Here is an 11191-nt window from a genome sequence, read left to right on the forward strand (position 1 = left end):
TAATCATCAAAGTGTAGGACTGGAAGGACCTCGAGAAATCTTCTAAGTCCAGTTCCCTGCACTCCAGGCAAGACTAAGTATTATCTAGACCATCCCTGACAGGCGTTTATCTAGCCTGCTCTTAAAAACCACCACCAACAGAATCCACAACCTCCCTAGGCAATTTATTCCAGTGCTTAACTACCCTGACAGGAATTTTCTCCTAATGTCCGACCTAAACCCCACTTGCTGCAGTTTAACCCCTTTACTTCTTGTCCTATCCTCAGGGGTGAATGAGAACAATTTTTTACTGTCCTTCTTGTAACCACCTTTTACATATTTGAAAATTGTTATGTTCCCTCTCAGTCTTCTCATCTCCAGACTAAACAAAGCCATTTTTTTCAATCTTTCCTCATAGGTCATGTTTCTAGAACTTTAATCTGGACCTTCTCCAATCTGTCTACATCCTTCCTGAAATGTGGGGCCCAGAACTCGACACAATACTCTAGTGAGGCGCTCTCAGCGCAGAGTAAAGCAGAAGGATTACTTCTTGTGTCTTGTTTACAATACTACTGCTAATGCATTCCTGAATGATGTTTGCTTTATTTGCAACAGTGCTACACTGTTGGCTCATTTAGCTTATGATTCATTATAACCCCTAGATCCTTTTCTGCAGTATTCCTTCCTAGGCAGTCATTTCCCATTTGTATGTGTGCAACTAATTATTCCTTCCTAAGTGGAGTATCATAGAATCACAGAAGACTAGGGTTAGAAGAGACCTCAGGAGGTCATCTAGTCCAACCCTCTGCTCAAAGCAGGACCAACACCAACTAAATCATCCCAGCCACGGCTTTGTCAAGCCGGGCCTTAAAAACCTCTAAGGATGGAGATTCCACCACCTTCCTAGGTAACCCATTCCAGTGCTTCACCAGCCTGCTAGTGAAATAGTGTTTCCTAATATCCAACCTAAACCTCCCCCACTGAAACTTGAGACCATTGCTCCTTGTTCTGTCATCTGCCACCAATGAGAACAGCTGAGCTCCACCCTCTTTGGAACCCCCCTTCAGGTAGTTGAAGGCTGCTAGCAAATCCTTCCCTCACTCTTCTTTTCTGCAGTAAGAGCCCAGTTCCCTCAGCCTCTCCTAATAAGTCATGTGCCCCAATCCCCTAATCATTTTAGTTGCCTCTATTGGACTCTCCCCAGTTTGTCCACATCCTTTCTGTAATGGGCGGGGGGGGACCAAAACTGGACACAGTACTCTAGATGAGGCCTCACCAATACCAAAAAGAGGGGAATGATCTGTTGGCAATGCTCCTACTTATACAGCCCAAAATGCCATTAGCCTTCTTGGTAACAAGGGCACACTGTTGACTCATATCCAGCTTCTCATCTACTGTAACTTCTAGTCCTTTTCTGCTGAACTGCTGCCTAGTCATTCGGTCCTAGTCTGTACCAGTGCATGGGTTTTTCCATCCTAAGTGCAGGACTCTACACTTGTCCTTGTTGAACCTCAGATTTCTTTTGGCCCAGTCCTCTAATTTGTCCAGGTCCCTCTGGACCCTATTCCTACTCTCTAGCGTATCTATCACTCCACCCAGTTTAGGGTCATCTGCAAATTTGCTGAGGGGGCAATCCATCCGATCTTCCAGATCATTAATATTTAACAAAACCAGCCCCAAGACCGACCACTGATCACAGCCCATTGAGCCAGATGATGTAGCCAGCTTTCTATCCATGTTATAGTCCATTCATCCAGCTCATACTACTTTAACTTGCTAGCAAGAATACTGTGGGAGACCATATCAAAAGCTTCACTAAAGTCAAGGAATAAAAACGTCCACTGCTTTCCCCTTATCCACAGAGCCACTTATCTCAACATAGAAGGCAATTAGGTTAGTCAGGCATGACTTGCCCTTGGTGAATCCATTCTGACTGTTCTTGATCACTTTCCTCTCCTCTAAGTGCTTCAAAGTTGATTCCTTGAGGACCTGCTCCATGATTTTTCCAGGAACTGAGGTGAGGCTTAAAGGCCTGTAGTTCCCCAGATCATCCTCCTTCCCTTTTTTTTTTTTTTAAAGATGGGCACTACATTAGCCTTTTTCAAGTCATCCAGGACCCCCCCAATCACCATGAGTTTTTAAAGATAATGGCCAATGGCTCTGCAATCACATCCACCAACTCCTTTAGTACCCTCGGATGCTGTACATCCGGCCCTATGGACTTGTGCTCATCCAACTTTTCTAAATAGTACTGAACCACTTCTTTCTCCACAGAGGGCAGGTCACCTCCTCCCCATACTGTGCGGCCTAGTGCAACAGTCTGGGAGCTGAACCTCTCCAATTTATCAAAATCCTTTTTGAATAGTAGGAATCAGAACTGGACACAGTATTCCGGCAGCAGTCATACCAATGCCAAATATAGAGGTAAAATAATTTCTCTACTTCTACTCAAGATTCCCCTGTTTATGCATCCCAGGATTGCATTAGATTTTTTGGCCACAGCATCACAGAGGGAGCTCATGTTCAATCTTCACTACCATACCCAAATCTTTTTCTGAATCACTGCTTCCCAAGACAGAACATTTTTGTTCCTAGATATATATATATTTACAATAAGGTGCATTAAAATGCATATTCTTTGCTTGTGCCCAGATCACTCTGAATCCTGTCCGCTTCATTATTGCCACTCCTCCAATTTCTGTTTCATCTGCAACTTTAACAGTGATGATTTTATGTTTTCTTCCAGGTCACTGATGCAAATGTTAAATAGCATAGGACCAAGAACTGATCTCTGTGGGATCCAACTGGAAACAAGTTTGACAATGATTCTCCATTTACCATTACATTTGGATACCTTTCACTTAACCAGCTTTTAATTCATTTAATGTGTGCCATATCAATTTTATATCGTTCTCTTTTTTTAATGGAAATGTCATGCAGTCTATCATGTCAGCACTATTACCTTGATCAACAAAATCTGTACACTCATCAAAAAAAGATATCAAGCTAGTTTGACAGGATTTATTTTCCATAACTAGTGTTGATTTACATTAGTTGCATTAACTCCCTTTAATTCTTTATTAACTGAGTCCCATGTCAGCTGCTCCATTATCTTGCCCAAGATAGATTTCAGGCTGACAAGCCTGTAATTACCAGGGCCATCCCATTTACACTTTTTAAAACCTAGCACAGCATTAGCTTTCTTCCAGTCTTCTGAAACCTCTCCACTACTCCAAGACTGATTGAAAACAAACATTAACAGTCCAGAGACATCCTCAGCCAGCTTTTAAAAAACTCTTGGATCTGAGTTATCTGGACTTGCTGATTTAAATATGTCTAACTTTAGTAGCTTCTGTTTAACATACTCCAGAGATACTAATGCAATGGAAAGTGTTATCACCTCATGACAAGACTATATAATGTTTTCTCTCCAAACAGAGAGCAGAAATATTTATTGAATACTTCTGCTTTTCCTGCATTATTGTTGATAATTCTACAATTTCCATCTAATGATGGACCAATGTGACCAGAGGATTCTTTTTGTTCTTAATATATTTTAAAAATTCCTCCTTACTGTCCTTAATTCTGCTGGCCAGAGTTCTCCTTGTGTTCCTTGGCTTCCCTTGTCAATTTTCTATGATGCCTAACTCCTGACATACTCATTACTATCAACTTTCCCTTTCTTCTGTTTATCTGTGAGTGAATAGATATATATCTATATATAGCTGCCTTCACCTTCCCTCTAAACCATGTTGATTTTTTAACCAGTATGGCTTTTTCCTCTCATTTGTGCTGTTTGGGCATCTAGTAAAGTGTTCTTAAAATAGTTCAAATTACTCGTTTTCCTGATTAAATTCTTCCTCCCAGCTGATTTGGCTCAACTATTTTCAGCTTTGTAAAACTGGCTCTATTAAAGCATTAAGTACTGGTCAGGTCTTTATTTTACTTGCACTTTATAAATGTAAATCAAGTCATAAGAAGTTATTCACATTGTGCAGTAATGATGGTTCTTTGAGATATGTTCCCCTATGGGTGTTCCACTGTCGGTGTGTCTGAATCCTGCTGACTGGAGAACTTCGATAGCCGTGTCCATTGGGCCTGTGCCTGGACTGTCTCTCCTCGTGCTGCACCACGAGGCTAGACAGCGCTAGCAAGCTAACTGTCCTCCGTTCCTTCTCTATTGCAGTCATAAAAGGAGAACTCCAAAATAGAGGGGACGGTGGGTTGTGGAACACCCATGGGGACACATCTCGAAGAACCATCGTTACTGCACAAGATAACTTCTTCAAGTAGTGTCCCTATGGGTGCTCCACTGTAGGTGACTTCCGAGCAGTACCCCTTTTGAAGGGACTTTGGAGTTGGGTCAAGTCCTGTAGAGCCAAAGATGGCATCAGAGGCTGAGTGTCCAGTGATCACATAATGTTCTGCAAAAGTATGGACTGACGCCCTGTCGCCGCTCTGCAGATCGCTGTGAGAGGAACATCCTTGAAAAAAAAAAAAAGCGATGGATGAGGAGACTGACCTTGTGGAAAATGTACAGACTGAGTCGGGGTGTGTGTGGGGTGTCACATTATGAATTTGGTAGCAATTCAAGACCCACTTAGAGAGCCCTGGGAGCTTTCCATCACAGAAAGGAAAAGTCTCAGACTTCCTTAAGACTTTTGTCCTATCCAGTAGAAGGCCAAGACTCTCCTAACATCTAGGATATGTAGTATAGCCTCCCTATTGTCATAGTGAGGTTTGGGGGTAGAAGACTGGAAGGTGAATCGATTGAATCATGTGAAATGGAGAGGTAACGTTAGGGATGAATTTTGGATGTGATGGGTGGGGGGCACCCTCAAAGCTGCTCTCTCTCCTATTCTTCTGGCTGAGGTAATAGCAATCAAGAATGCCATTTTAATTGAGAAGTATATTACTGAACAGGTGGCCATGGGTTCAGAGAGGGGTCTAGTCAGCCCTTTCACTATCAGATTTAGGTCCCACACGGGGTATTAAGACGAGGTCGAGGGAAGAGGTTTATTATAACCATAATGAACCTTTTAGTGGTTGGGTGTGACAGCATCGAGTATCCCAGCTGTAATAGCTACTAGAAACACCTTAAGAGATTTTAGGGATAATCCTGACTTTAAGGGTCAGAGCATATTCTAGGTTATATGGAAGAGTTGCTGATATATTTATTGGGATGTGCACCAAATCTGAGACCTGGACCATTTCTGCAGGTAAGTATGTAGTGTGGAGGACTTTCTACTGTGTAACGTAGCCTCTTGTATTTTCCTTTGAGTATGAACTTTCTAGATCAGGGGTCTCAAACTCCTGGCCTGTGGGCCATCTGTGTCCCAAGAACCTCTCCACTGCAGCCTGCGAAGGAGAGATGGGAGGAGAGATGCAGGCAAATACGCCTCAGACAATGTCCAAAGTACGCGCTGCCCCTCACAGTTCCTATTGGCTGGGGGAGAGGGACAGAGATATCATTAGTTATCAGACAAAGGCAGCCGTGGAGGCATCACTTTTCCCCCACAATGAATATAAAGTCAAAATACCGAACACAGCGATCTGATGCACACCTTGCTGCAATCCTGAAAGTTTCAATTGCTCAGTCACGGAGGCCAAACATCAACAAATTGCCAGAACAACTTTATTATTTCAAAGAAATTAAAAATAAATACGATATAAACATCTTCTCTTCTGAACACCATCTTCAGTGACATTATTGGCCCACTGGGAGGATGAGGACTGGCACTGGCTCTAAGTCAAATTGAGTTTGAGACCCCTGTTCTAGATGCTGGAACTAAGCAGGAGCCATGCTTTGAGGCAGAGAATCCCCCAGTTGGAATGTAGGGTACACCCCTGGGCTTGTGAGAGGATGTGCAGAAAAGCTGGGAGAGAGACCTTTGGCACATTGCGAGCTGTGTCAGGTCAGGATATCAGGTCTGTCTCAGCCAAGTAAGAGCAATCAGGATGACAGGAGCTCTGTTCCTTTTTATTTTTAACAGGACCCTCAGCAGAAGAGGAAAACAGAAAAAAAAAAAAAAAGCATAAAGGTCCCAAGCAAGAAGAGGAGCATTGTCCAGAGAGTGCTGTCCCATCCCCACCCTGGAGCAGTAGCATGGACATTTCTTGAACAAGTTGTGGAGTACTGATGGGTGCATCTCCCCCTCACGACTGTACAGGAATCTGCAACTGAGGTCGTCTACTATAGAGTTTTGCACGTCCAGAAGGTTAGCAGCGAACAAAGTGACGTGAGAAATGCACCAGTTCCATAGTCTTACTGCCTCCACGCATAGAGAGGGTGACATGCTTCCCCACCCCCTACTGATGGTTGATGTAGTACATACAGGCTACGTTGTCTGTTAAGATCTTTGTATTTGATCCTGCAATCAGCTGGAGGAAATGGGCGTAGGCATTCATGACCACTCAGTTAGAGATTGATGTATATAGACATCTCCATAGGTGACAGTTTACCTTGAGTCATGAGGCAATTTAAATGTGCACTCCACCCTATGAGTTATGCGTTGGTGGTAAGGAGCAACAATAATGACGTGTGAAGGGGATCCCTTTGCACAGATTGGTCAGGGCCTTCCACCAGTTCAAGGAGTTTTTAATTCCGGTGGGTAGTGACAGAGGTTTATCCAGCCCATCCCTGTTTGATCTGTAAACCGAATTAAACCATAGTTGGAGGTATCAAATATGGAGTCTGGCATGTGGTATCTCTCCCATGCCTGCTGCCATATGTCCTAGGAGTTAGAGGCAGAATCTGGCTGGTATCCATGGACTGTACTGAATGGTGCCTGTGAGTGAAATCAGGGATAGGAACTTATGTTGAAGTAGGAGGGCTTTGGCCTGTAGGATGTCTTAAGTTAGCCTCTACGGATTCTAAGTGTTGAATTGGAGTGAGAGTTGACTTCTGGGTGTTGATCTGTAAACTCGGTTCTGTGAACAAGTGTATCATAGTGTCAACAGCTTTGTGGGCCCTCCTGAAGATATCGGTCTCTGAGGAGACAGTCTCCAGGTATGGGCAAATCATTATCACTTGCAAGCGTGAGTAGCTACCACAGAGAACTTTGGAAAAAGCTCTCGGGGCTGATGACAGACACTATATTGATAATGGCCATGTACAAGAGTGAACCTGAGAAATCGTCTGTGAGCCAGTAGGATCGAGATGTTAAAATAGGCATCCTGGAGGATGAGGGCCAAAAATCAGTCTCCCTGTTTCAAAAGTTGGAATGATCATCGATACAGTGACCATCTTGAACTTCTGAGCCTTGACAAACTTGTTGACAGCTCTGAGGTCCAGTAAGGGTCTCCAACCTCCCTTTCTTTTGGATATTATGAAGAGCAGAATCTCTTGCCTCGCAGATACTGAGGTACTAATTCTATGGCTCCTAACTGGAAGAGGTGATCTATCCCCTGTTGTAGTAAATTATCATGAAAAGGGTTCCTGAAGAGGGACAGGGAAGGAAGGTGAAATGGATGGAATACCCAGATTGGACGATCTGTAAAAGCCATTGATCCGACATTATGCATTCCCAAGAACTGCGGAACACTGTCAGTCGGTGGACAAATGGGTAAACAACCAGGGTCAATTGCGTCAGTTGTGGAGAGTGGTCTCATGGTGCCTCAACCTGCCCAACAAAAATGATGTTTAGATGCAAGAAGCTGGGACAAGTTTTATGGACCAGACTGTTTGCACTTTGGGAATTTCCCTTTTCCTCTCTGCAGTTTGTAATCGTGCTGAGGTTGATATAGAGCTGCATATGGTCTGTGTTGAGACTGGGAACTAAAACACCTTTTTTGCCCCAGAGTATACATTCCAAGTGACTTTAGGGTAGTCCTGGAATCCTTATGGGTATGAAGGGAGGCGTCCATCTTTTCGGCGAAGACTTTTGTGCCCTAAGGAAGAACTTCCACTGTGGACTGCACCTCTTTTGCGAATCCCAACAAACAGAGCCATGATGTCAGTCGCATCACCAACGCTGGGGAGGTGGACCTAGCTCCTGTATCAGCAGTGTCAAGGGACGATTGTAACAAAGTTTTTGATACTAACTGTCCCTCTTTAAAGGATTCCCAATGCAGCTCTGGCAGTTTTTCAATAAAAAAAATTCAACCTGGCAGTTGACAATACAGAATTACAAGGGGACCGAGGAATATATCTTCCTGCCAAAGTTATTCAGGTATTTCCAATCTCTGTCATCTGATGTAGCACTACACTAGTGCTGCCTGCCACGGGAACCGATAGTGTCTACCATGATGGAATTGGGTGGTGAGTCGGAAAAAAAGGAAATTGCTAGGACGTAATATTTTTTATCTGCCCGCTGGAAAGCTGGAGCCACCGAAGCCGGCGTTTGCCAAAAACTGTTTTGCCCAGGTCTAAAACAGCCTCATTAATTGAAAGGGCAACCTTTGATAAAGAGGAAGAGTGGAAGATACTGAGCAGTTGATGCTGGGTGTCTGATCTCTTTGTGAAGGATGTCCACCGCCCTCCTTGCCAGCTCCTGAAAAGATGGAAGTCATCTGCCAGAAATGGTGGCGGAGGCACAACAACTTTGTCCGAGGACAAGGAGGATTTGGCCTTAGGTCCTCCTCCATTCTGGCTTCCTCCGTCTCCTGAGGTGGTTCAGAGGCCTGGATGCTGTAACTGACTGTTACTGTACTGAGTTCCCAACAGTCTGATGTTACATATGATCGTGCTGGGTTGAAGGGCGATAAGCATTCCAAAACCAAAAAGGGGTGATATATCAGTCTCAATTCCAGATCTATCAACCTCGGGCATACCTTGAAAAGGCCTACCTAGCCCCGCTGCGATATCTAAGAGATCCTGACTGGGAGGCTGAGGTGGGAAGGAAGGGTTGGCATCATTTATAGCTCTTCTCTTTTCTTTTGTAGGGCTCTTGCCTGGGAGGCATTGCAAACTTGGGAGGCTGCTGGGGCCTAAAGTGCTTCCTGGAAGCTGGAGGCCTGTAAAAGGCCCAAGGAACAAAAGGTGGACATCAAGTTCTTGAAGCTTCGAGTCTGTCTATCTGTTCCAAGAACAGGGAGGTGGCCTGAAAGGGAAGGTACTGGATGGACTGCTGCCTTTCTGAGGGAGGCCAGATGACTGGAGCCATGAACAGTGCCTCATGGTGACTGCTGACACTAAACTCTTGGTTGCTGAGTCAGCTGCATCCAGAGCTGCCTGGAGGGAGGTCCTGGCCACAATCTTACCCTCCTCTAGGATGGCAATGGACTCCTGCATTGACTCCTGTGGCACGGAGTCCTTAAATTTGGACAATGGTTCCCACAGATTAAAATTGTACATCCTGAACTAGTTGGAGATACGTAACTGGAGACTGCCCAGCTAATAAACCTTACATTCAAACTGGTCCAGTCTCCTGGGCTCTTTATTTATGAGGGTAGCACTCAACTGCCCCATCTGACCTGCCCATTCGCCACGAACACCACCAGGGACCCCAGCAGGGTGGCGGTGTGCGAGTAATGCTTTGCTAACAGGCAAGACCACTCTGGAAGGAGCAGCTGCAGTCAGGATGTCTATTAGGCTGTGTGCTGACTCCTGAAGCTACTCAAACTTGTGGGCCCTGAAGTCATCCTCTGGGAGGGAGTTATAAGGGTCTGCGACAGCCTCATCTGGGGATGACAAAGAGGAGGCCTGTGCCGGAGGAGGGGCTCCCTCCCCTCTACCATGTCCACTGAGGCCATTTCCTGAACATTGGCACCAGGGTCAGTACTGGTGTCTGGGTCCAGAGCCAGGAGGGAAGAGACAATAGTTTGCCTTTCTGACATCACAAAGTATGAGTGGTAAAGAATCCTGTGGCACCTTATAAACTAACAGATGTATTGGACCATGAGCTTTCGTGGGTGAATACCCACTTCGTCAGATGCATGTAGTGGAAATTTCCAGGGGCAGGTGTGTGTGTGTGTGTGTGTGTGTATACACACACACACACACACACACACACACACACACACATATACACGCAAGCAAGAAACAGGCTAGAGATAACAAGGTTAGTTCAGTCAGGGAGGATGAGGCCCTCTTCTAGCAGTTGAGGTGTGAAAACCAAGGGAGGAGAAACCGCTTTTGTAGTTGACTGGACATTCACAGTCTTTGTTTAATCCTGAGCTGATGGTGTCAAATTTGCAGATGAACTGGAGCTCAGCAGTTTCTCCTTGAAGTCTGGTCCTAAAGTTTTTTTGCTGCATGATGGCTGCCTTTAAATCTCCTATTGTGCGTCCAGGGAGATTGAAGTGTACTCCTACAGGTTTTAGTATATTGCCATTCCTAATATCTGATTTGTGTCCATTTATCCTTTTCCATATGGACTGTCCAATTTGGCCAATGTACACAGCAGAGGGGCATTGCTGGCATATGATGGTGTATATTACATTGGTGGACGTGCAGGTGAATGAACCGGTGATAGTGTGGCTGATCTGGACAGGTCTTGTGATGGTGTCGCTGGTGTAGATATGTGGGCAGAGCTGGCATCGAGGTTTGTTGCATGGATTGGTTCCTGAGCTAGAGTTACTATGATGCAGTGTGCAGTTACTGGTGAGAATATGCTTCAGGTTGGCAGGTTGTCTGTGGGCACGAACTGTTCTGCGAGCGACACCCGCAGGTGCGAGAGTGATTCCTACCTGCACCCATGGGCCACAGCAGTGTACCGCTAACCCACCCCCAGCAATATCGTCATCTATCAAAAAAACACACTCAGGACAGACTTTTCTGCTGGGCTATCTCGGGGACTCTCTTCTGCCTTGCCCCCCCACAACATGATACAGTTCTGCGGTGATCTGAAAGCCTACTTTCGCCATCTCCAACCAAAGAATACTTCGGATAACACTGACAGCCCACTGATACAGTTACTTCCCACCAACAGCACAAGAAGAACTCACATGGGCTCCTCCTGAGGGTCGAAATGACAGTGTTTCTGCTGACGTACACAGCAGAAATTGTGGAAAACAACATCACTTGCCTCATAACCTAAGTCCTGCAGAACGCAATGCCACCACAGCCTCAGAACCACCCTGATGTATAATCAAAGAGGCTGATAAAGGAGGGCCTGTTTCATCATGACAGGTTGACTACCAAAAGAGGCTTCCAGACCATCTCTCCAATACCAAATTCTACAGGCCACTTCCCTCAGATTCCATGAGGAATACACTAAGAAACTGCACCATCTATCAGGACACTCTACACTAACACGGAACAAATCAACAT

General features: G+C 45.1%; 1 protein-coding gene across 4 annotated transcripts in view; it reads right to left on the bottom strand.

Moving 5' to 3' along the window:
* Positions 1 to 11191, bottom strand: part of PPP4R3B (protein phosphatase 4 regulatory subunit 3B) — a 91700-nt gene that overhangs the window by 9669 nt on the left and 70840 nt on the right. For 2 of the 4 annotated variants that reach the window (XM_032782700.2, XM_032782699.2), the window contains exon 15: positions 2981 to 4463. The exons of the other annotated variants lie outside the window; for them this stretch is intronic. In XM_032782700.2, the coding sequence (XP_032638591.1) occupies positions 4135 to 4463 (329 nt within the window). In that variant the 3' untranslated portion in view covers positions 2981 to 4134. Of the gene's footprint in view, positions 1 to 2980; positions 4464 to 11191 lie in introns of those variants that run through there. 4 annotated transcript variants of the gene reach the window in all.

This window comes from Chelonoidis abingdonii, chromosome 3, assembly GCF_003597395.2.
Source record: "Chelonoidis abingdonii isolate Lonesome George chromosome 3, CheloAbing_2.0, whole genome shotgun sequence".
Lineage (NCBI taxonomy): Eukaryota > Metazoa > Chordata > Testudines > Testudinidae > Chelonoidis > Chelonoidis abingdonii.